At 36.6% G+C, this 24685-nt stretch overlaps 2 protein-coding genes and 3 long non-coding RNA genes across 7 annotated transcripts; 3 read left to right on the top strand and 2 right to left on the bottom strand.

The window, feature by feature from the left end:
* Positions 1–1270: 1270 nt before the first annotated feature.
* Positions 1271–2614, bottom strand: LOC108487739 (serine/threonine-protein kinase BLUS1-like). Its single transcript, XM_017792106.1, has one exon. It carries the CDS (start codon positions 2612–2614, stop codon positions 1271–1273), a length of 1344 nt encoding a protein of 447 aa, XP_017647595.1.
* Positions 2615–5204: 2590 nt separating this feature from the next.
* LOC108489504 (uncharacterized) lies at positions 5205–10725 on the top strand. Of its 3 annotated transcripts, XR_008272620.1 has the most exons (5): positions 5206–5651; positions 5742–6094; positions 6225–6683; positions 6770–6870; positions 10442–10725. It is a non-coding gene; the product is annotated as an uncharacterized LOC108489504 (long non-coding RNA). The 3 variants fall into 3 exon arrangements; XR_001871990.2 differs by having other exon boundaries at positions 5205–5651; positions 5760–6683; positions 6770–6881; XR_001871988.2 differs by having other exon boundaries at positions 5205–5651; positions 5742–6683.
* A 982-nt stretch (positions 10726–11707) lies between these two features.
* Positions 11708–12700, top strand: LOC128282361 (uncharacterized). The gene is made up of 2 exons (XR_008272619.1): positions 11708–11901; positions 12197–12700. It is a non-coding gene; the product is annotated as an uncharacterized LOC128282361 (long non-coding RNA).
* A 1499-nt stretch (positions 12701–14199) lies between these two features.
* Positions 14200–14765, bottom strand: LOC108487738 (uncharacterized). Its single transcript, XM_053020264.1, has 2 exons — positions 14484–14765; positions 14200–14406 (listed from the first exon to the last, which is right to left on the bottom strand). Exons 1-2 carry the CDS (start codon positions 14763–14765, stop codon positions 14200–14202), a joined length of 489 nt encoding a protein of 162 aa, XP_052876224.1.
* A 7383-nt stretch (positions 14766–22148) lies between these two features.
* LOC128281530 (uncharacterized) lies at positions 22149–23359 on the top strand. Its single transcript, XR_008271754.1, has 2 exons — positions 22149–22319; positions 23131–23359. It is a non-coding gene; the product is annotated as an uncharacterized LOC128281530 (long non-coding RNA).
* Positions 23360–24685: the final 1326 nt, after the last annotated feature.

Below are 24685 nucleotides of genomic sequence, written 5' to 3'. Positions count from 1 at the left end.
TAGTTTATTGGTATGTTTTGAGAAATCAAAGTGTGAGAAATTTATTTGGGAGATTATTTGAATGTGATTATACTGTGAAATCTAAATTTTTACAGGGAGTTTTACGTAAATTAGGCAGAAATGTTGCCGAAATTTTTATAAAATAATTTTACCACTACGTTTGCTTTTCAAAAAAATATATGGAAAAGTGAGTTGCTTCGGCAACGAAATGTGGCATTTTATATTTGCAACCAACAACTGATTTGGGTATAAGGTGTCACAAATAATATTATTTTCATAATTTGAATTAGAGTTATTTTGTTTAGAGTGTAATATTCTTTTATTATTGCATTTAAAATTTGAAAGACATTTTTAACAAAATAAATTTATTAAAACAGTGATAATTGTTTAAAGAGTGGAGATAGAGTAAGAATAAGGAGTATATAATAGTGTTAAGGTAGGTTCACCGTAAGAGTCATAGAGTCGAAATGGACAAAATAATAGGCTACTTATAAGAATGAGAGATTGCTCAAGGCAAGTTCAGGCTATATTTTTTCATCATTGAGAGACTATTTGTAAGAGGGTCCTTCTCCCTGTAGTGCAAAGTAACAGGCATTATATACCGTGGATGTATTAGCGTAATTTATTTAAGTAGTAGATGTAGTAGTCTCAAATAGTACGAGATTGTTATTTCCTGCTGGTGCTAACTTGACATTTGAGACATGTTGACAATTAAAGAAATATTTGTATCTAAAAAGCAGTTACCAAATCAAATAGGTTGTTGAATAGATGGTCAAGAGGTCTTATCTTGATGACCAAAGGGGAATGCAGGTTGATTTTAGTGGCTTATTATGCTGAGGTCTTGCTGACCAAGGGGGTATACAGGTTAATTTTGGTGGTTTATTATGTTCACAAGTTTCTGAGTGCCCGGATATAATAATAATAAAATATTTGATATGTACTTGTTTATCAAACTGAGGTCTTTCTTCAATTTATCTCTACTTATTTATTTGGTAAGGAAGTAAAAGGTGTCATATGAAACAACATACATACAGAATCTCAAAATTTTCCCATTAGATTCAATCACATTAGTCCTATAATACCATCTGGAATCAAACAACAGGTTCTAGTAATAAGCAGGAAAACAGACTGAACATGCGACCACAAATCCAATACTTTCAATTGTTGTCATCAGTAGTAGTGTTTGATGTAAAGAAATGTTCATTTTGAGCCTCTTTAACTCTAATCTCAGCTTCTCATTCTCTAACTCCAATCTCAGATTTTCATTCTGTTACTCCAATCTCAGCTTCTCATTCTCTAACTCCAATCTCAACCTCTCATTCTGGTGCAAGAATTGAACTTCTTCGTTGACCACTTGAATCAATTTCAAGTTCTGTTCCCTTTCACGCTCTAACTCCAATCTGAGCCTCGCATTGTCCTTCTCCAGTTCATCTTCTCTGTCAATCGTTTCAGCTCCAAGCTGGTTAAATATTTTCTTCTCCTTCTTCTTTTGATCATCCAAACTCGTCAGCAATGCCATCAGTTCGTTCTCCATTGTTTCTGCATTAACTTCATTGCCACGGCCACCTGCAGCCGGTTGTTGTCCTTCACCATCATCGTCGCATGGAATCACCGCTTGTGATGACTGCACGGAGAATACAGGATCATGCACCTCAAACTCCTCGTCTTCATTGCCTTTCCCTTCCATTATCGATGACATCAGATGGTGAAGGAGCAGACCAGACGCCCAGTCCCCATTAGGATCACAGCCCACACCTTTCTCAAGAATCTTGCTTGCTGCCCTAAACCTTTCTTCAACACTAGGCAATCCATGCAGCAAATTCTCCGCAAGAAACTCCGAAGTACCATTGCAACTCTCAAAGAAAGGATGTTTCAAAAGCTCATCTGCAGAGGGTCGTTTTGCAGGATCTTTATCGAGACAAGAAGCAACCATGTCTTGAAAAGTTTCTGAAAACATCTTGGTTGAGACAAGAGCAGTTATACCGAAAGACCATATATCAGCTTTGAAACTATAATCTTTATGTGAATGAGTCACCTCTGGGGCCAACCAGTATTGCGACGAAAATGTCGAAGAACCTAATCTGTAAGCCGAACTCGACGCATAGAACGATAACGAAACACCGAAATCCGCAAACTTAACACGTCCGTTATCGTCCAACAAGTTGTTACTGGCCTTTATATCTCTATGCAAATGCCCTCGGCTGTGAAGATACGACAATGCAGTCAGGGTTTCTTTGAGAATAATGGCAATGCATTGCTCTTGTATGCCATTGGGAGAAGAAGATGAGATGATGGACTCTAAAGAGCCGCCGGACATAAAGGGCATAACCACCCAGAGACGGTTGCCGGCGGTGAAGGAAGAATGAGGATTGAGGATGTTGGGGTGGGAAAGAAGCGAGGAGGTGTTGGTTTCACGTCCGATAAGGTTGCGGAAATCGGCGTTGGACTGATCAAGATCGATGGATTTAATGGCAACAACAGTTGAATTGATGGGAAGACATTGGGCTGTATAAACTTTAGAACAAACACCAGCACCGATTTCAGCGGTGATGTCGTAAGAGTTGGAATCTAAGGGGAACTGAAGCTTGGGATGATATTCTTGTTCATACGCCATGAGCTTCTTTCTTTCTTTGAGATTGGGTTTTGTGGGAGGATTCTTGAAGGCTAAATATGAGGGAAAGAGTAGGCGTGTTACGCAGCTGTTAGGGAAAGAAGCCAACGGTGATTTATCTTTGAGAAGATGCATGAAAATTTACAATTACTCCATTCCTAATCTAAAATCATCTATAATATTAAAAAAGTAAAAAAAAGCTTTATTAAAATAAAAGTTGTGATAATCATGTTAAATTTAAATTTATTATTTGGAAAAATATATATTATAATAATAATAAATTATGATATCGTGAATTTATTTTAATTTTTAATTTAATTCTATGCTTAAATTCAACTTTGATTTGATATTAAGGATTAATTTGAATTTTCATCTTTAAGTGAGGGATTAGTTTTGCAATTAATATTTTTATTTTAAAATTTAGTTAAATTGTTGGTTTTTCTTTTATTATTATTATTATTATTATTATTATTAATAAAAATAGGACTTTATGTTATTGAATTTTCTTAGGATAATTAATCGTATAGGATGATTATTATTAAAATTATATTAGGATACCTACGGATTTTATTATTACTATTAATTAATTAGGAAAATTAGAAGTTACATGAATTAGTATTATTTTATATACTTATATTATTATTTTATTATTTAAGATAATTTAGATTAATTTTGATAAATAGCTTTTTATTTATTCACTTTTTAATTTTTATGTTGTAGAAAGTGACCAAAAAAAAAAAAAAAAGAACATAGAAAATCCCACTCAAAACTGGAGGTCCCTTTTTCCATCTTCGTTCTTCTTTTTTCTGTTCGGTTGTTGCACCGTTTCTACACCACCATTGGCTGCCTCGATCGATCCGCATGTTGTTGTTCCAGCCTCTCCCTTGCACCAATCCTTCACTGCTCATTGCTGCAACTTTTTACCCAGGTTGATTGCCCCAGCCCTAACGTCGTCGCTCCTACCTTGTTGTGCCCCCATCTCCACTGTCCCAGGCCGTTGTGCTTCATCCAACGTGTGTTAGGTAGACCCCATTCTTTTTTTCTTTTTTCTTTATATTTTATTTATCTATTTATTATTGTTGCATGTTGCTGTTGTTTATTACTATTCTTAACATGATTTTCTTCCTTTTGTGTTGATAATTTTTGTCGAAATATTTTTTTTTAAAAACGGAAATCGATTTTGTTTGAAAATAAAAATTAAAATGGGAGTCGTCACCGATCTTTATTACGTGTGATCGGATCACTTTTTTTTTAATAAAACGTTTTAGTTTACTAAAACGGTATTTTTGGTCTACGAAACTCGAGAGAATGGGTTTGGGAGTCGGTTACGTACGAGGAAGGATTAGCACCCTCGCCACGCCCAAAATTGGTACCAAATTGATTAGTTAGTGTCTTAATGTTGAAAATTAGAAATCGGGAATTGATTTAAAATACGATCCTTTTTTATTAACGTCGATTTTAAAAATGCTTGAATTAGATCAAAACGATTGCTAAAGATTTCCTCGTCTCGAGATATCGAAGTATCACATCCCGTAAGTTAGGACACGATCCCATGAACTCCCGAGCGCAAGTTTGTCTTTAATTTTAATTGGAATTTCGTGTGTTTTAAAACTCGAAAGGATATTTGGCTATTTAGAATCAACGAGAAAATCGAAACCCAGTAAGTTAGGGCACAATTCCTTGATGTTCCAAAACGCAAAACATTGTCTTATTTAGAAAATTTTGTTTTTGAACCATAGCGAGTACGATATTTAAGCGACGTGTATTATTTGTTTGGGTTAAAATAAAACGATTTATTGGATAAATGTAACGGGGCTTGATTCATGAGGCGATGATATGAAATAGAAATATAGTAATGAGCCTAGAGCAATGATACATGGACACAACATTATACGAATGAATAATAATAATGCAAAAATATGAAATAAACGAATTAAAATACACACAATGGCAATAATCACGAACATACATTATTTAAATACTAATCATTAATAATCAAAGACAAATGAATTAAATAATATATAACAATTTAAAAAATTATAAAGCAAATTAAAATGAATAAAACGTAAAACAAATTTTAAAATGATAAGAAATGAATTTAAAATAAATAATGTGAAAAAAAAGAAATTTAATATCAACAATGTACAAAAATTTAAAAATAGAATATATGTATAAGAAATTTTAAAATAGGTAATATAGGCTAAAGTTTGACATAAATAATATATGGGAAAAGTTTAAAATGAATAATATGTAAAATAATTTAAGATAAATAATATATAAATAAGTTTAAAATAAATATTATCTAAAAAGAAATTTATAATAAGTAATATACAAGACATCTAAAAATAACTAGTATATATATAAAAAAATAGATAAAATAATTTGAAATTGATAATATATATAAAATTTTAAAGTAAATAATAAAACAATTTAAAATGAAAAATACATAAAACGAATTTAAAATAAATAATGTAAAAGAATTTTAAAATCTATATTACACAAAACAAATTAAAAAAGGATTTATATGAATAATTTTTTTTTGTTTGAATAGACTGGCATTTATTGAAGCACGGCTCAAGGTGAAATAAAGCAAAAGTCACAACAAAATTAAATAGAAAAGACAGAAGTAGCAGCAAACTAACAGCTAAAAACAAATGAAGCCGCACCTAGGAAAACAAAACAACATAAGCATAGAAAATAAAACCACCTTTAACCAAAACCAAAGCGATTCATTTCCAAATACCAGGCAAAAATTTCCTTCACATTTTGTATCTGAAACGTTTTCGAGAATAGCACAGATGAGGAAAAACCAGTAGCTTTGAGACAAACCATAGAGATTCAAAAGAACCTTCTCCATCTTCAAAGCCACAAAAACCTAGCAAGAAACTTGATGACTCTGGATCCAGGCCGTCCGGTCCCTTTCCACTAATATCCTGACTGATTCTGGAACTCTATCATCCCAAAATCCAGAGATTAGTCTTCTTCTTCCTTCCAAAGCCAAAGTATGTGCTGCTTCATTCACCAACCAGGGAACAAAAATGTAAGATACTTTTTCCAAAAAGTTTTCCAATAACCAAATGTGTTCTATGATTGGTCTAATAATCGATCTATCCTCCCTCTTTGTCTTGAGCTTTTTGATAACCGACAGTGAATCCCCCTCTACAAGCAGCCATCGAAAACCCATTTTGATCGCGAAGAGGAGAGCCCTTTCACACGCCCTCGCTTCGGCCACAAAAGCGTCGACAATGTCTTCGAACAGATAAGTTTCTGCCCCTACCACTTCTCATTTTGAATCCCTAGCCAGTACTGCTGTTGTAGAAGTTCTAGAGTCAACTTTAAAAGTTACGTCAAAATTGATTTTAATAAAACCAATTTCTAGGGGGTACCATCGTTCTGTTTCCGGAGATCTATAAAAAATTCTCAGATTCTCTTGGCTTAGGCGGATTTCATGACCATAACCTCGAATGAATCCAAGCAGTTCCTGTAAAGAAATTTAACTCCTTCATAAATCAACTCATTTCGTCTTTACCGTAGTGCCCATATAGAAATTGCAATAAGTTGTATGTTATGATTATCAGTTGCAGAGAAAGTATTAACAAAACGACTTTTACAGCTCGAAAAGCCATCATCAAGAGCAATCTTGATTTTGAGAGAAGCCCAGATCTGCTGTAAGATACCACAAGACCACAGCAGATGGTCAGAATCTTCAAGAGCTGCTTTACAAATAGGGCAGTTGACTTCAACCCTTAAACTTCTTTGAAGCAAATTATAGTAATGGGGCAAAAAATTATTAAACAGTCTCCATAAATGTATTTTTATCTTTGCTGGGATGTTCAAAGACCAAAAGGATATGTAAAAATCCTTATAGGCCTCGACGTTAGAGGAAGTGTATGTAGAATTATGTAATAGTTCTGTAACAAGGACCCGGTACTCGCTCTTCACAGAATACTCCCCAGTGCCTTCATGTTTCCAGACCAGCATATCCTTCGAGTTAGCCTCAGAAAGTAGAATAGAAAAAATGCGAGTTGCATGATCTTCATCAACAATATTATAAATCAGATCCTTGTTCCAGGTTGGTCTCAGAATCAATCAACTGATTTACTGTCGTCCAATTCAGATTAATTTGTTGAGCTGATATTCTGTTATTTCCTGCTCCAGGTAACCAGGGGTCATTCCAAATATTTATGCTAGCACCATTACCAATTCTCCACAGAATTCCTTCGTCGATCAAGTCTCGAGCACTGCAAATGCTTCTCCAGGTAAACGATGGGTAAGAGCCAATTTTTGCTGATAATATATCTGAAAAAGAGTAATAACGGGCTTTTAAAACTTTTGCTAAAAGACAATTAGGCTGGGATAAAATACGCCAAACCTGTTTTTCTAATAAGGTTTTATTAAACAAAACTAGATTTTTAAAACCCAGCCCACCAACACTTTTCGGTTTGCACAAAGCATCCCAATTACTCCAATGAATGCCCTTAAGCGATTTGTTATTGGACCACCAAAACTTATTCATTACGCCTTCAAGTTTTCGACATAACGTTTTCAGTAGAGCAAAACATTACATAACGTAAACTGGTATACTTTGTAAAACTGACTTAACAAAAACTTCCTTTCCTCCCATAGATAAGTAATGCAAACTCCAACCTTCAATTCGTTTTCTAAACCGGTCGACAAAATTAGCAAAAGCCCACTTCTTTTTCTGTCCTACCATCATAGGCATCCCTAAATACTTTTCCGGATTGGAAGCCACCCGAACACCCAGTAAATTAGTAATAGATTCTTTGACATTTGTATCCACATTAGCCCCAAAATAGATGAGTGATTTATCAAAATTCACCCTCTGACCCGAAACCATCTCAAACTCCCGAAAGTATCTCGAACCACCATAGCTCCATCATTTGATGCGTCTCCAAATAGAATACAATCATCCGCAAAGAACAAATGATTAATTGAAAATCTTTCTCTTCCAATAGGGGCACCCTTCATCAGGCCTTTATTTTTTAATTTATTAAGTAGCGTAGAAAAAACCCTCCGCAAAGATTAAAAAGAGATCAGGGCTGAGAGGATCTCCCTATCTTAAGCCTTTTGAATATGAAAACCACTCACTGTCTGATCCATTAAGCCTCACAGAATAGGAAACAGAACAAACACATCGCATTATGAGAACAATCAAATCATCGTGAAAACCCAAATGCATCATCATTCCAGCCAAAAAATCCCATTCAACTCGATCGTACGCTTTACTCATGTCGAGTTTAAGCGCAAAGTGTCCTTTTTTTCCTTTCTTTTTCATCTTCAGTGAATGAAGGACCTCATAAGCAATCAGCACATTATCCGATATACGTCTTCCTGGGATGAAAGCCCATTGGGCTTCATTAATACAATTTTCCAATATTACATTCATACGATTCACCAAGACTTTTGCGATAATTTTGTAAACTACGTTACACAGACTTATGGGTTTAAATTGTGAAAGGTTTTTTGGATTTTTGACTTTAGGAATCAAAATAACACGTGTTTTATTAATCTCGCCTATTTCAGTTTCTCCATTCAAAATAGACAAAAAGTAGCTAATAATGTCAGGACCAATAATATGCCAGTACCTTTTAAAAAAGATTGCTGGGAATCCATCAATTCTGGAGGCTTTCAAAGGCTCCATTAATTTGACAGCTTGAGTAATCTCCTCCTTAGTAAAATTCTGTAGTAGCTTCTCATTCATATCTGCAGTAATTCTTTTTTCAACTAACTCAAATAGGCGTTAATTCGTACCTGTTTCTGAAGTCAAAAAAAGATTACCAAAAAAATCCAAAGTAAGCTTCAGCATCTCATCATTCGTGGTAGTCCTTGTGCCGTTCTCCCCTTCCAAGTCCTTAATTTGTCCATGAATTTGTCGTTGAACAGCTACTTTATAGAAATAACTAGTGTTTCTATCTCCACTTTTCAACCAATTGACGCGAGCTCATTGTTCCCAAAAAATTTCCTCTTGATCAGCCTCCAAATTAAGACCCATTTGAACAGCTACAGTTTCAGCTAGTATTTCATCAGTTGGATCCCGAGTATAGAGACTGTTTAGTCGCTCTTCTAATTCTGCGCGGTTCTTCTTTTGCTCCCTACTTCTAGGTTTTTCCCATCTCTGGGTCTGCTGTCTCATTCTCTCCAGCCTGTCCGGAACACTTCTTGAATAATCAGCCCAATATCTCTTAACCTTCTGCTCAAATGAATTCTCGAAGCACCACTTGGCCTCAAACCGAAAAATTTTGTCTTTATTGCATAACTCACTCCTTTTTCTACCCATTGTATCCAGTAGTATAGGACAATGATCTGAAAAAGAGTGGCTCAAATGTTCTAGCTAGTAGCTTGGATAAAGATTCACCCAATTCAAAGATGCAACTCCCCGATCCAGCCTCTCCCTTATGTTTGTAGCCAAAAACCTTCCACGCTCCCACGTAAACCACCTTCCAATGTAACCTAGATTTTTAAGTCCACAATCTTCCAACGTCATTCGTAATTCATTCATTTGATGTTTAGCTCTCAGTCGACCCCCTCTTTTTTCAAAAGAGTTTGTGATTTCATTAAAATCCCCCAAAACAACGCAAGGCATCATTTGATCGTGACTCAGACGTCTGAGTAAATCCCAAGATTTAACTCTGCTCCTTTCATCTGGATTCCCATAAAACCCCGTTAATCTCCAAACTACATCACATTCATTATCACACACCTCAACATCAATATGAAAAGAAGAAAAACTTTTGAGTTGGATCAAAGAATTTCCTTTCCAGTCCAGAGATAGTCCTCCTTTTGAGCCCAACGCTCCAATATCAATTCCATTTTCAAACCCGCATTTCAATCTAACTGCTTCCATTCTTTTAGAACTTAATTTTGTTTCTATAAGAAACAAAATTCGGGGATTAATGGCTCTCAACTTGTTTTTGAGCCTGTTAATAGTTCGTGATCTCTCCAAACCACAAATGTTCCAACTTAATATTTTCATTGCATTTGGCTGCTCTGTTCACCAGAGCTAGCCATTAAATCAGAAAAGCCTGCTTCAATATTATTACTCACGGTAGTTAATGAACCATCCAATACCCTTTGCTCCTTTTTTCCTTGCAAAGTAATTAAAGGATCGTTCTTCACCTCCAATATCATATCATTGGGCCCACTTTTAAACCACTATCATGTAATTCTTCACTGTCCAGATTCTGCCAGCTGTCAATCCCTTTTGATAAAACCTTTTGATTGTAAATCAAATGAATTAAATTGGGATTTGAAAAATATTTCCACGAATCCCCCTTAAATTGCGCCCAGTGTTATTCTCCCAATTACTGCTCTAATTGATACTTTCCATACTTCCATTATTCCATTGCGATCCATCAGCTGCACGGAGCCACCTGCTCACCCCCATGTTATGTTGCCGCACCACTGCCCTCAGTGATATATCCCAGCCGAATACAATTTTGGCTGGTTCAATACGAAGTCGAAGAGGGCAATAACTTTCTCCATGCCCCAACTTTCCACAAATAAAACAAAATAAGCTCAATTTTTCATATTGAAAACGAGCATAAACCGTATTCGATTTTCCAATCTGGATTTTTTTCTTTCTTTTCAATGGAGCATATAAATCTAAACAAACCCGAATGCGCATAAAATTTTTTAAGCTCAGTGTCGGAATAGAAGAATCATATTCTAAAATTTTCCCAAAAATTCACCAAATTGCCTGGCTATTATTTCAATCATCATTCCTGGGGGCAACTCATGTATTTGAATCCAAAATTTTGTAAAATTCAGAACTATGGCTGACGGATCTTCTTCAATTTTGACTTGTTACAGGATAAGCAAAAGGTTATTGAAAAACCAAGGAGTACCCGTAAGCACTCTTTGCATATCAGCATCATGAAAGAATTGAAAAAGTTACCATTTTTCTCCAAGATCTGAGATACATATCCCTCCTATGGGATGCTATAAATCAGCCATTATGTTACGTAGCAAGGGCAAATAGACCACACTATCAGTTAAACATCTCCCCACCAAACAGAGCTGGTAACTCCTCTCTACTACCGTTGCTTCCTCTTGGAACGCTTCTTCCTCTTCATCAATTAATCGCAAATTGGCTATCTCTTCTTCCATCTGAACTCTCTAGGGACCAGAAACAAAAAGGGAAACCAAAGCAAGAATACGATTAAAGAATGTGAAGGAGTTTCATATGAATAATTTTAAAATAGATAATATATATATACATACACAAAAGTGTAAAATAAATAATATATATAAAACCTAAAGTAAATAATAATAAAACCATTTTAAATAAATAAAAGAGTTTAAAATAAGATAACAATTTAAAACAAACAATAAAACAGTTATACATAAAAACAAGTTTAGAAATATATATAAAGCAATTCAAAGTATATAATATATGAAATAATTTAGAATAATACATCTAAAACAATCTAAAACAATTTATTATAAAAATTTAAAATAAATAAAACAGTTTAAAATAAATGAAAAAAAATCAAAGAGTCCAAATTTACATGAAAAAGGGGTAGATTGTAAATAAAATGAAACTTTAGGGTCCAAATTCAAATAAAATAAATGCAAGTATATAGAAATGACTAAATCAAAATCTAAATAAAATTAAAAGGGGAAATTCAGATAAAAAAAAGGCAGAGGATGGATTTGAAACGCGCCTGAAAATTGAGGGACCGATTGGAAAAATATTCCCAGCCCTTATACGCTACGTTTCACCCGTCTGCCTTTTCAAATGGTCTGAGGACCAAATTGAAACAGAGGTAAAATTACACAGTCAAATTTAAAAATAAAAGGAAAATAAAAAGGATTAAATTAAAAGAATAAAAAATGCGGAAAGATCGCGGGCGTGAATAGCCCATTTACCGAAAACACGCGAATCCCCCTAAGAGGGTCAGGCCTGCGGGTCAGAGGCCCAAAACGACGTCGTTTTGGCCTCTAAACCCAATCACCAAAACGGCGCCGTTTGCTTCTTATTACTTAAGTAAATTTTTTTTTTAAAATTCATATTTGCTGCTCTTTATAAAAAAACTTTTAAACATCTCCTCCTTTATTTCTTCTCTGCTAGGGTTAGAAAACCATCATTGCTGCCGTCGTGACCGCCGCACCAATGTGAGAAGATGGGCTCGTTTAGCCCCGTTTTGGAGCACCTCTGAAGGCCCTACCTCCAAAACCTAAAACGCTGAAAGGAGGAGATTCTCAGCCCCTTTTGGGCCCTACTTTGGCGATGGAAAAGGGATCTCCGATGCCACGACCATGGGGTTCAGGTAAGCTTCCTCCTCTTTTTACATTGTTTGTTCAAAACAGATTTACAATAAAAGATAAAAAGATAGAAAATAACAATGAAAATAAAAGAACAAAAGGAAAACGAGATATGGAAACAAAAATCAACCTTGTGCTTGTTTTTTCTTTTTCGATTGCTTAATGTTCGTAAAAAATTTACAGAGAAGAAGTTTCAAACTTTATAGCCGAAGATTACAAGATCCCTTTTTGTTTTTTGCTTATTGTCTGCTATTGTTTCTTGTTTTTTTCTTCTTTGTTTCTTGTATTTTGCGTGTTTAGATTTGTTTTGTAGGTGGTGTCAGATGCGAGTGCTGCGGTGGTGGCGTATGGGAGGTTCTGCACGAGGTGGCCAATGGTGAGGAGCTGCGGCTTAAGAGGGGGCTAGGGTTTGTTTGCTGAAAATTTTGATAGCTAGTGGGCTAGGATTTGGGCTGGTTTGTTTTTTATTTTGGGTCTAAAATGGGTTTTAAATTGTTGGGCCACACATATATTGTAAATGGACTAAAAAAATTGGACTTTTTAATTGTTTATTTGGGTTTTATTTTGTTTTATTAGCCTGGGCCAAAATTGGCTATTATAGCCCCTCCTTCCTCATTGTCGTGTAATGAGAATTGAGTAAAGACCTTCAAAGAGCCAATTTTGCCTAGTCTTATTGAATCTTCACTTTTTTGGTGCTTCTGCACTTCGAGTAGATTCATTCCATCCCATTGTATCTTCAGGGGTACAGGAATTAGTGCCTCGATTTGCCCCAATTTAATTTCAGGGAGAAGAGATTTGTGGCTTCGATCTACTCCACTAGAACTTCAAAGAGATAAGACTAGGTAATTTCAACCTGCTCCACTACATTTTCAGGAAGATAAGGTTTGCGACTTCAATATGTTCCACTGCAATTTCAGGGAGATGAGATTCGCCATGGTAACTTGATCCGACTTACTACAACTTCAGAGATAAGATTTGCTATCTTGAGCCTGCTCCACTGTAACTTCAGGGAGATAAGGCTCTGTAATCTATAACTTTGATCTACTCTACTGTAACTTCAAAATTAGAGCTCCTCTAGAGAAAGTCTTCTTCACCACATAAGGTCCCTCCCAATTAGGCATCCATTTTCCCCTGAAGTCCTTTTGTATGAGGAGGATCTTTTTCAAAACAAGGTTCCTTCATGGAATTCTCTAGGGCGAACCTTCTTATTATAAGCCCGCATCATCCTCAATTAAATTTTAGTTCTGACAGCACTCGTAGCGAGGGAATCTCAACCTCAATAGGCAGAACTGCCTCCATTCCATAAACCAAAGAGAAAGGCGTTGCCCCGGTAGAGGTTTTAACAGATGTTTGGTAGGTGTAGAGGGCGAATGTTAATTTCTCATGCCAATTCTTATAAGTCTCAGTCATTTTCCCTACGATTTTCTTAATGTTCTTATTTGCCGCTTCTATTGTACCATTCATCTTTGGACGATATGGTGACGAGTTATGGTGTTTGATCTTGAATTGGCTACAGACCTCTGCTATCGTGCTATTGTTTAAGTTCAGTGCATTGTCTGATATGAGTCTCTCAGGCATTCCATATCGACATATGATTTCTTTTTTTAAGAACTTGCTGACTGCTGACTTTGTGACGTTGGCATAAGAGGTGGCCTCTACCCATTTGGTGAAGTAATCTATGACTTCAAAGATGAATCGATGTCCATTAGATGCTTTCGGCGAGATCGGCCCTATGACATCCATGCCCTACATAGAAAAAGGCCACAGAGAAGTCATGACATAAAGAGGTGAAGAAAGTACATGAATCTTATCTCCATAAATTTGGCACTTATGGCACTTTTTGGCATAGTTGATACAATCCCCTTCCATAGTGGACCAATAATATCAGAATCTCATGATTTGTCTAGCCATTATGAAACCATTAGCGTGTGTTCCGTAGACACCTTCATAGACCTCTTCTAAAATTTACTTAGCCTCGACAGCATCTACACATCTTAGGAGCACCTGATCTTTCCTTCTTTCATATAGGATCTCTTCATCCAAAACATAGTCACTAGCCAACCATAGTCACTAGCCAACCTTCTCAATGTCGTTTTATCATTTTCAGTCGCTTGGTCTGCGTATTCACGATTCTTCACATATCGCAATATATCCTGATACCAAGGATGATCATCTTTTCCTTCTTCTTCGTCAATATTGTACCAATGAGCTGGAGCCTCGTAAATACTCATTTGGATAGGCTTCATATCATCTTGCTCGTTCATTTTGATCATAAAAGCCAAGGTTGCCAAGGCATCAGCCATCTAGTTTTCATCTCGTGGAAGGAAGCAGAAAGTGATATCGTTAAACTCCTCGATTAACTCAAGAACCAGCCTTTGGTAATTAATCAACTTGGGATCTCTTATTTCCCATTCACCTTTAAGCTGAAAGATCACTAATGCAGAATCTCCGTATACCTCTAATACCTTGATCTTACGTTCTATGGCTGCACGGATGCCCATGATGGACGCCTCGTATTTTGCCATGTTATTTGTGTAGTCAAAATCCAATTTACTAGTAAAGGGATAATGATCACCGTTTGGGATACCAAAACTGCCCCGATTTCGTTACCCACAGTGTTTGAAGCTCCGTCAAAATTCAGTTTCCAAGGATGACCTTCTTGAGAGTCTTCTTCCATGGTTGCAACATACATTAGATCCTCATTCGGGAAATCAAAGCTCAACGGCTCATAATTTTCCAGAGCTCTACTGGCCAGAAAATCTGCTATCGCACTCCCCTTTATAGCCTTTTGGTTCATGTAGACTATGTCAAACTCAGAAAGTAAAATTTGCCAATAAGCCATTCTTCCGTTCAGAGCATTTGACTCCATCATGTATTTTAGAGGGTCTAGTTTTTAGATGAGCCAAGTCGTGTGATACAACATATACTGTTTCAGCCTTCAGGTTGTCCAAATCAAAGCACAACACAACTTCTCGATCGATGAATAAATTGTCTCATATTTAGTGAATTTCTTGCTGAGATAGTATATCGCTTTTTTTTTCTTCTTGACTTGTCATGTTGGCCTAGCACGCATCCCATAGAGTTTTCGAATACTTCCAAATATAGTATCAATGGTTTATCCGGGCAAGGTGGCATTAGTACTGGAGCATTGGACAGGTAATGCTTAACCTTATCAAAAGTTTTCTGGCACTCCTCATTCCATACACCTGGGTTGTGTTTCCTAAGGAAATGGAATATTGGGTCACATTTCTCCGTTAATTGTGAAATGAACCGGGCGATGTAATTTAGTCTTTCTAGAAAACCTCGAACTTCTTTTTGAGTACGTGGTAGAGGTAATTCTTGTATGGCCCTGACTTTATCTGGGTCAATCTCAATCCCCTTTTCACTGACTACGAATCCTAAGAGTTTCCTTGACCTGGCCCCGAAGGTACGTTTTGCAGGATTGAGTTTTAGCTGGAACTTTATTAACCTTAAGAATAGTTTTCTCAAGACTTGCACATGCTTCTTTTCTGTTCTGGATTTTGCAATCATGTTGTCGACATAAACTTCGATCTCTTTGTGCATCATATCATGGAACAAAGTTACCATGGCTCTCTGATATGTTGCTTCTACGTTTTTCAGTCCGAATGGCATAACCTTATAACAAAATGTTCCCCACATGGTTATGAATATGGTCTTTTTCATGTCTTCAAGATGTATTTTTATCTGGTTGTATCTCGAGAAGCCATCCATGAATGAGAAAAGTGAGTAATCTGCCGTGTTATCCACTAATATATCAATGTGAGGCAACGTGAAGTTTTCTTTTGGGCTAGCCTTGTTCAAATCCTGATAGTCCACGCACATTCGTACCTTCCTATCTTTCTTAGGAATTGGGACTATATTAGCTACCCATTCTAAGTACTTGACCACTTGTAAGAAACCGGAGTCGAATTGCTTCTTGACCTCTTCTTTTATCTTCAATAAAATATTAGGTTTCATCCTTCGGAGTTTCTGTTGAACAGGTTTGCATTCTTCCTTTATGGGGAGACGGTGTACCACAATATCAGTATCCAACCCAGGCATTTCCTGATACGACCATGCGAAGACATCCTTGAATTCTTGTAATAACTTAATGAGGTCTTGTTTTGTCTCTGCAGTGATACAAGCTCCAATCTTCACCTCTTTTCCCTCTCCTAAGCTCACAATTTCTACTGACTCTTTATGAGGTAGGATTTGTTTCTCATCTTGTTCTACCATCCTTAACAAATCAGGAAATAGGTTACAATTTCGGTCATCTTCAAAATCCTGAGAATCTTCCATGCACATATCCTGCTCAAAAGGAGACTCTAAGTCAATAGCAATATTGCTCATATCATTGATATCTGGGAACCTGTTATAGGGATGAAAAAAAATCCAAAGAACAAAAGAATCTAAGAATATTTTATTTGTGTGGTATGATTATGAATGAAGTAGAAAAAATAAAAGAATATTTGCTCAAGATGATACACAAAAATGCATTTTATTGAAATAACAATATTTGGACATATGCCTATTTCATAAAAAGGTTTTTATTACCCCTAGGCTTAGAGAAATAAGCTTATTTTGAACATTACTCTGAGTTAATTCTAAAAGTTACAGGGATCTCTTCCGCGGTCCAATTGTTCAAAACAATTCCAGGGATATAAAGGCGGATTCTAGATAAATTCCCTTCTTCGATTCTTTCTTCAGATATGGTGTTAATGCTCAAACTTCCCAACATTTCTTCTGCTATTTTCTTTCTTGTCATCTCCTGTTTGGGGTGGATAGTTCCTCCCAACACAAATGTTCTGGATAAATGAGGAAAGGTTATTGGTTCTCATTTGACCTCCTCACTGCGCAGACGCGCTTTCCTTCTCTCTTGCTTCTTCTCCAGCTCTTTCTTCTTTTGCCTCATATCTAGCTTAAATCCTAAGCCAAAGTGGTCTTATTTTTCCTTTAGCACAGTACCTCGATCCTTTCCTGGAGGCATCTTCCAAGTCCTCTCCCTAGCAGGGCTTCTTTCTCGACTGTCAATTGTAGGCCCATCTCCGTAGTTTTGGATATTTTAGGCGTTGGGATCTTGTTCCCTTCGATAATGAATGTAGCATTGACAAATTCTAGCGATTGAAAGGAACATTCTATTGTCTCATCGTCCGCACCTATGTACGGTGCGTAACTGGTAACAGATGCAATGATGTCTTCTTTCGCGTTTATCGTTACCAGTCTACCCTCAGTTACCAACTTTAACTTATGGTGTAGTGACGATGACACTACTCCCGTAGAGTGAATCCACGGCCTCCCCAAGAAGCAGTTGTACGAAAGCTTGATGTCCATCACCAATAAGTCCACCTCATATGTGTTTGGGCCAATCAAAAGAGGTATCTCGATTCTTCCCATCACATTTCTTTTAGTACCGTCGAATGCTCTCACTATGTTTTGACATGTCTTAATGTGGGAGCTATCTACTGGCAACCTATTTAGCATGGACAAGGGCAGGACATTCAACTCCGATCCATTATCGATTAGTACCCCCAGCAATGTGTATCCCTTACAGCGAGTGGTGATGTGCAAGGCCTTTGTGGATCCCATACCCCCCGGTGGTATTTCATCGTCATTAAAGAAAATAAAATTATCGGTGCTGATGTTATTGACCAAACGATCGAGCTTGTTGACAGAGATATTATCTACAATATATGTTTTATTTAACACTTTCATTAATGCACTACGGTATGTCTCTGAGCTCAAGAGCAAGGCTAGTACCGATATGTGAGCTGGCTGTTTGTGCAACTATTTCACAACACTATACTCGCTGTGCTTCAGGAATTTTAAGAATTCCTTAGCCTCCTTTTCAGTTACAGGCTCATTGACAGGTGATTCAGGTCTGGTTGTCTTTTCCTTTCTTTGTTCAACAACCACGAATTTTCCTTTAACTGGGTCTACCTTTGTGTACAGAGTATAACGCCTTCCACTAAGCGTATAGAAACCCTCATCTTGACCTTCCTCTGAAGAGCTAGTCGGGTTCTCCTCTCCCGGGACCGCCACATTGTAGTCGTAATTCCAAGGAACCCTTTTGTTATCCTTGTAAGAAAAGGATACAGGTTTTTGGATTATGACTCTTGGCACCATTAGTATTCCTACTTCATTGTTCCTTGGCTGCGAAATGATCACCACAGGGTGATTAACCTTTTGGACTCTTTCTGTTGATCCTTCCTCTGAGGCGCAAACCTCTCCTTCTTCTGCCCCTTTGATTTCTTCGTAAAATGCTATCTCTTTATTGTCCATCAGACCTTGCACTATGGATCTGAACTCAGTGCATTCTTGGATGTTATAACCCTCCTCGTCATGAAACTCGCAATATTTCGTTACCCCTTTAGGCTTCTCCTCTTAATGTCTTGTGATTAAACCTTCATTGACCATTTGTTTCCAAACTCAACTCAGTGGAGTTTTTACCTCTGATACCTCTATCTTGGTTCTCTTCCCTCCATTTTCAGTTATCGCATTTACTCCTTTGTCTGAATGACTAGGTAATGGATTTTCTGCCACATGAGGTCCTGTGGGATCATTGAACTTTACAATGCCCATCTTTATAAATCTTTCAACTATTTTTTTGAAAGCAGTGCAGTTCTCAATCGTGTGTCCCGGGAAATCTGCATGGTATTCGTATTAAACGTTTGCGTCATACCACTTAGGGAATGGATGTTGCATGAGTTTTAGTTAAAATGGGGATACCACATGCGCATCGAACAGATTCTGGTAAAGCTCCCTATACGTCATTGGGATCGGCGTGAACTGAACTCTTTCCGTGTTAGGCCTTGGGTTGGAATATTGTCTTTTGGAGCCCTGATGGCTAGTGGTCACTGCCCTCGGTTGGCTTACAGTGACTGGCTTGGAATAACCCTTATTGTATACGCTCACATTGTTCACCTCATTTTCTTTCCTTCTTGGGCCTAATTTCTTGACATTTTCCCCCGCTTCAATTTTCCTGCATCTTATTGCATTTTCTATCATCTCTCCAGACATTACTATGTCTGAGCAGCTCTTAGTAGCGCTTCCCAACATGTGGTTAATGAATAGGGCCTTTAGGGTATTGATAAAAAGCATGGTCGTTTCCTTTTTCAAGAGAGGTGGTTGGACTTGCATTGCTATCTCCCTCCATCGTTGGGCATACTGCCTGAAGCTCTCACTTGACTTATTTTCCATGTTTTGCAATGTAATTCTGTCGGGTGCTATGTCCGTCACGTGACTGTATTGTTTCATGAAAGCTTGATCCAAGTCCTTCCACGAACCAATTTGGGCACGGCTTAGCTAGTTATACCACTTGGCCGTAGACCTAACCAAACTATCTTGGAAGCAGTGGATCAACAATTGATCATTGTGAACGTACCCTGCCATCCTTCGACAAAACATGGCTATGGGAGCTTTCAGACAGCTAGTTCCATTGTATTTTTCAAAATCTGGAGTTTTAAACATAGAAGGGAGTACTAAATCTGGGACCAAACTTAGGTCTTTGGCGTCTATTCCACAATGGTATTCAGTATTCTCCATTGCTCTGAATTTCTCTTCCAGCCATCGGTATCGATCATCCAGTTGTTTTGGCGGTTCCACTATTATTTTCTCTACTTCTGCCACATTATCAAGATCAGGAACAAGGGGATTGGTTGAGTTATCCCCAGGATTGGAACCCGAGCCTATTTGATAGTTCATCTGTGCTAAAGTATCGATTTAATGCTGTTGAGGCCTGATAGTAACGGGTACCCTTCGTGGGTACACTTTTAGTGGTGTCTAGACTTTGATTGGAGTAAAGACTGGGAGGTAGATAGGATCCTCATTTTCGTTCGCAGTACTCTTCCCTTTTTCACGTTCTCTGACCAGCAACTGCGCCAATTGACTCATCATATTATTTTGGGACTCTTGCATTTGTTCCCTCATATCTTGTTGTATTTTAGCTAACTGCTCTTTCATCTACTCTTATAATTGCTCTTGTATATCCTTTTGCATTTGTTCTAGTCTTTCTAACCTCTGATCCATCTCCTTAGTTTTATGACGGGTATTGTAGCGGTATTTGATTGGTCGACTCTTATTGGTTTCCAGATTAACTGAAATAATTTTTTTAATTAAGGTCTTTTCGTGAAATTTAATACATATGATTAAATGTAATGCAAATGAATGAATGCAAAAAGAGGCATTGATTCTGATTCAATTTCATTAGAAGAACTTTACTAAAAGAACTTTACTAGAAGAACTTTACTAGAAGAAAATTTTCTTTACATAGAACGGATGATTACAAATACGACTTTTCCCTAATGTCCAAAGCCTTAACTTTTCTAAGGAGCCAAGCCAAGTTTCGACCTCGATCTGATTCTGACCTGTACTTTAAGCTTAATACATCAGCCTAAACTGCCAAGGCTTGCAAATGATCGGCTACCTCACGAACTTGAGCTACAGCCTCGCCCATGACATAATCTCTATTTCTGATCTGATCTTGAGAGCGGAGAAGCTGTTCTTTGCAATGCTCATTATTTGCCTCAAGGAGTTCCACTCGAATTTTACTGTCTCGTAGTACAGTCTCAAGTTTCCCTATTTCCTCTTTTAACCCCTTGATCTTGCTTAGACTGGTCTTTAACTCAATCACGGAGTTACGGCTACGATGATGATGCAGTGTGTAATGGCGTAAATTCAATGTTATCGGAACAGTGGTTTCGTAACCACAAATCCGATTTAAAGAGAAATTTATTTCAATATTTTTGCTTGAAAATTTATATGATAGGAAAATCGTATGAAAATATTGATAGGAAAATTTTATCAATTTAGTGATTAGTTAGAAAAAGAAATTATTGAAGAAATTGGGTAAAATAAGGTATCGGGACCTCTATCTCATAAAACCGAGTCAAAAATAATTTTATAAATATTTATGAAATGTTATTAATGTGGTATTAAAATTTCATTAGGAAATTTTAATGTTTGGGTAGTCAATTAAATGAAAAGGACTGAATTGTAATAGGTGTAAAAGTTGCTAGAGTGATTAAATAGCTTATTAGTCTAATGAGAAAGGATATAAAAGGTAATTAGACCCAAAATTTATTTGGGCTGGACGGAAAGGGTATGAAATCAGCAGAAAAATTGATAAATTAAGGGTAAAATTGGAATATTGCAAAATTAACTAAATAAAACTAGGACTAAATAGGAAATATCTAGATTTCTCTTCATTTCTCTTCAATTCCAGCAGCTAAAAATGCCATAGGAGGGTTCTCTAAGCTGGTATTTCATAATTTTTGCACCAAGTGAGTTAATCCTTGCCTTTTTCTTGTAATTTTTGTGTTTCTAAGACTTTTACAACTAGATCCTACTATTAAATTCATTAGTTTTTTATTTCATGGATGAAATTTAAAGTCACCATGGTTGAGTGCTGTAAGTTTATGATGAAATAGAATGAAATTAAAGCTTTAATTTGTTTATGAGATGATTTTATTAGGCAATTTCAATGGAAATTGATTTTGGGACCTAATTGTGAAAATGTTTGGAATTAAAGTCTATTGCTGAAATTCTGATTCCTAAAGGTTGTAAACTAGTTTAAGGTGATAGAATAAAATGTTAATTGAGAAAAATCAGCTCAATTGAGAGGCTAATTGAGTAGGGACGAAATTATCATTTATTAAAAGCTTAGGGGAAAAATGGTAATAAACAGCTTGCACTAAAACAGTTTGGACAGCAGCAGTAGACTAACTTTGAAAAATCACCAAAAATTGTAGGAATCGAATTAGAAGATGAACAAAATATGGAATTAAATCTTATTGAGTCTAGTTTCTCATAGAAGAAATATTGTAAGCAATGGATTTGTAAATTTTGAGATATAATGAATTTTGTGAGACAAGGTCAGAATGAATTCGGGTTCCCCTGTTCTGACTTTGCAAAATTATAAAAAATTGAATAAAAATAATTAGGGACTTAAATTTATATGTATAGAATTATGAATGAGTCTATTTTTAATAGAAACAAACAAGAACATAATTTGAATTCTGTATAAAGAGATAATTTATTTTTAGTGAAGAAGGGTCAGAACTGTTAGACAACAGAACAGGGGTGACTTTGAAGAATAAACTGTACTGATTGGCTAAACCAAAAATTCTGAAAATTTTATGGTAAAAATATATATGAGTCTAGTTTCAGGGAAAATTAACGGATCTTAATTTGGAGTTCTGTAGCTGAAGTTATAAATAATTTAGTGACTATGACTCAAGTAGACAGCTTTGAATGAACTATAAATAATAGTTGAATTATAGAGAATGTTGCATATGAACATGAAATGTATTAAATTGATAATTAAATTTATTTATTTAGATCCAGAAGATTCAAATACGAAGCTAGATCGAGGAAAGGAAAAAGTTCGGGATTAATAGATTTTTACTGTTTACAAACAAGTATCAAGGTAAGTTCGTGTAACTTGAATTATATTCTTAAATGCTTGAGATTGTATGTTTTTGATGTGAATATGATTTGAGTGTTCATTGTATGAAAATTAATGAAACATTGATATATTTGATAAAATGGGAAGAAATCCCGTTTGAATGAAAGGAAAATTCGATGGATCTCGAAAAGGAATTGACGGTAAAAGGATCTAGCCGGACGGGTGATCCTATCTGATATAGCCCTCCGAAGAATATGTGTAAAATGGATTTAGCCGGATGGGTAATCCGAATTAGGTCTGAATTTAGCTTTGACTGGTAATTCAGATCCAAGCTCATTAGAGTAATTGTAGCGAGGATTTAGCCTGGATGGTAATCCCGACAATACTCTATGAGTTTATATTGCAAGGATTTAGCTCGATGGTAATCCATTTGCAAGGTTGAGGTTCATGAGTGTGCTCTCTGAAATGGAAATGTCGCACATGAATATGAATTGACGGACCGGAATTGTACACTAAAAGTGTACCTCTGAAAATCCATCGAAATTTTGATAAATTCAACGGGATAAATATGAAAAATAATAAGGGAATGAAAATCATTGTATTGATGAGTACATCAATCATGGTATATATATATATATATATATTATTGATACATGGAAATTATTGTACTAACTTGAATGTTGAGTTTGTGCATGTTAAGGTAATAATGCATTGAATGGATATATGAATGTTTATTATATTGTATTGAAAATATTAGGTAAGTATAATTCTTGTTACATGAGCTTACTAAGCACAAAGTGCTTACCCCGTTTCCTTTTTCCCTGTTTTGTAGTGTTAAGAGCTCGGAGGTTGGATTTGGTCGGAGACACATCACACTGTCAACCTCAGGATTTCGGTATATAAAGAAACTTTATTTTGGAAATCAATGGCATGTATAAGCTAACAAAGTAAATGTTAACGTGAAATGAATGTAAAGTTAGCCATTAGTATGGTTAACAAACCTGGTTATAGATATGTGATGACGTTATCTTATATAAATGCATGAATCTATCATGAAAATATGTTGAATTGAAAAAAAAAAAACTAATTCGTAAACTCCGGTAATGCCTCGTACCCTATTCCGGCAATGAATACGGGTAGGGGTATTACACAGTGATTTTTCTAATTCGACCACCCGAGCTCGTAACCTTTCTTTTTCTCTTTGGCTTTCCAACAAACTCTTTTACAAAGTATCCTCCCGCACTCGAACATCTTGAAACTTCTTCTCCCAATGATCGGCTCTAGTCTTTTCCTTTTCAATTTCTTGACACCATTACTCTGATGTTTTACCCAAACAGGCAGTTCTTATTGACATACGCAGCTTTTTATAATCAGTCTTTAGATTATCCAAGTCTTCCTCGGCTTTGTTCTTCCCTTTCCTTAGCTTCTCGGCCTCTAGCTTATGGATGTCGACGTCTAATCCTAGCCGCATCTTTTCCTCCTCTAATTGCTCTATCTTTTTTCCCAATTCCGAGCTCCTTTTCTCAAAGTCTTGCTTGATGATCTCTAACTCAGAGGGGACTACTTGTAAATGCTCTTCTATCAGTCGAGTGTTCCCTTGATTCAGCCTAAGGATGTTGTCATTGACTCTTCTTCCCCACCACCATTCATACTCGGAGGTCGTTATCGGGCCCGTGGTGAATCTTTTCATTCTTCGGGATTGGTTCCAAGCATTTGATATCTCACGAACCTTCTTCTTATAATTATTGTCTTTATAAGAGAACTCACATTGAGCTAACCCTTGTTTCACCGGTATAAACTTTCTCAATCGATACTGCCTTAACACAAGTAGTGGAACGTATCCAACGGCTCCCCATATTCCACCTAGAGGGACCCAGTCAAAATTTCCGCACTGATATAAGATTTCGCCAGGGATCAACCATGGAGCCCTCTATTCAACATCTTCGCCTTGCAAACTCTAGAGAATAGCTATCCATTTTTCTTTTGAGATATCGTCTCGTCTTGGTGTAGCCACTAATTCTCTTAATGGGGAATAGTTCTCGAAGAAAACTCGATAGGAGACCTTTTCTACTTTCCAAAAGTGGCTGTGGAACCAAGCCAAAAATAACTGCGCACATCCTACGAATCTTCCTTCGCCCGCCCTCCGACATGCGTTCAAGGATCTGAAGGTTTCTGCTAGGATTGCTGGGACAGGTGTGGTCCTTTTATCAAGTCTGTCGAATAAATCTGAGACGGCCTCATCTACATGTCCTAATGCCTTAGGAAAGACGATCAAACCATAGAGGCTCAAGGTGAAAACGTCAACCCTCTTCTTCATATCCGGGTGTGCCAGGATCAAGTCCCTCAAATTTTTCCAAGGAATACACTTACTATCCCCTTTCTGCTTG

The sequence above is a fragment of the Gossypium arboreum genome, chromosome 10 (genome assembly GCF_025698485.1).
Source record: "Gossypium arboreum isolate Shixiya-1 chromosome 10, ASM2569848v2, whole genome shotgun sequence".
Classification (NCBI taxonomy): domain Eukaryota; kingdom Viridiplantae; phylum Streptophyta; class Magnoliopsida; order Malvales; family Malvaceae; genus Gossypium; species Gossypium arboreum.
Note: the sequence above shows the minus strand (reverse complement) of the source record. Positions and strands in the feature narration are given on the sequence as shown.

Coding starts and splice junctions, on each gene's coding strand:
- LOC108487738 (XM_053020264.1), bottom strand. CDS start 14,765: ATGGAGTCAAATGCTCTGAACGGAAGAATGGCTTATTGGCAAATTTTA. Junction 14,407..14,483: donor ACGAAATCGGGGCAGTTTTG/GTATCCCAAACG, acceptor GCAAAATACGAG/GCGTCCATCATGGGCATCCG.
- LOC108487739 (XM_017792106.1), bottom strand. CDS start 2,614: ATGGCGTATGAACAAGAATATCATCCCAAGCTTCAGTTCCCCTTAGAT.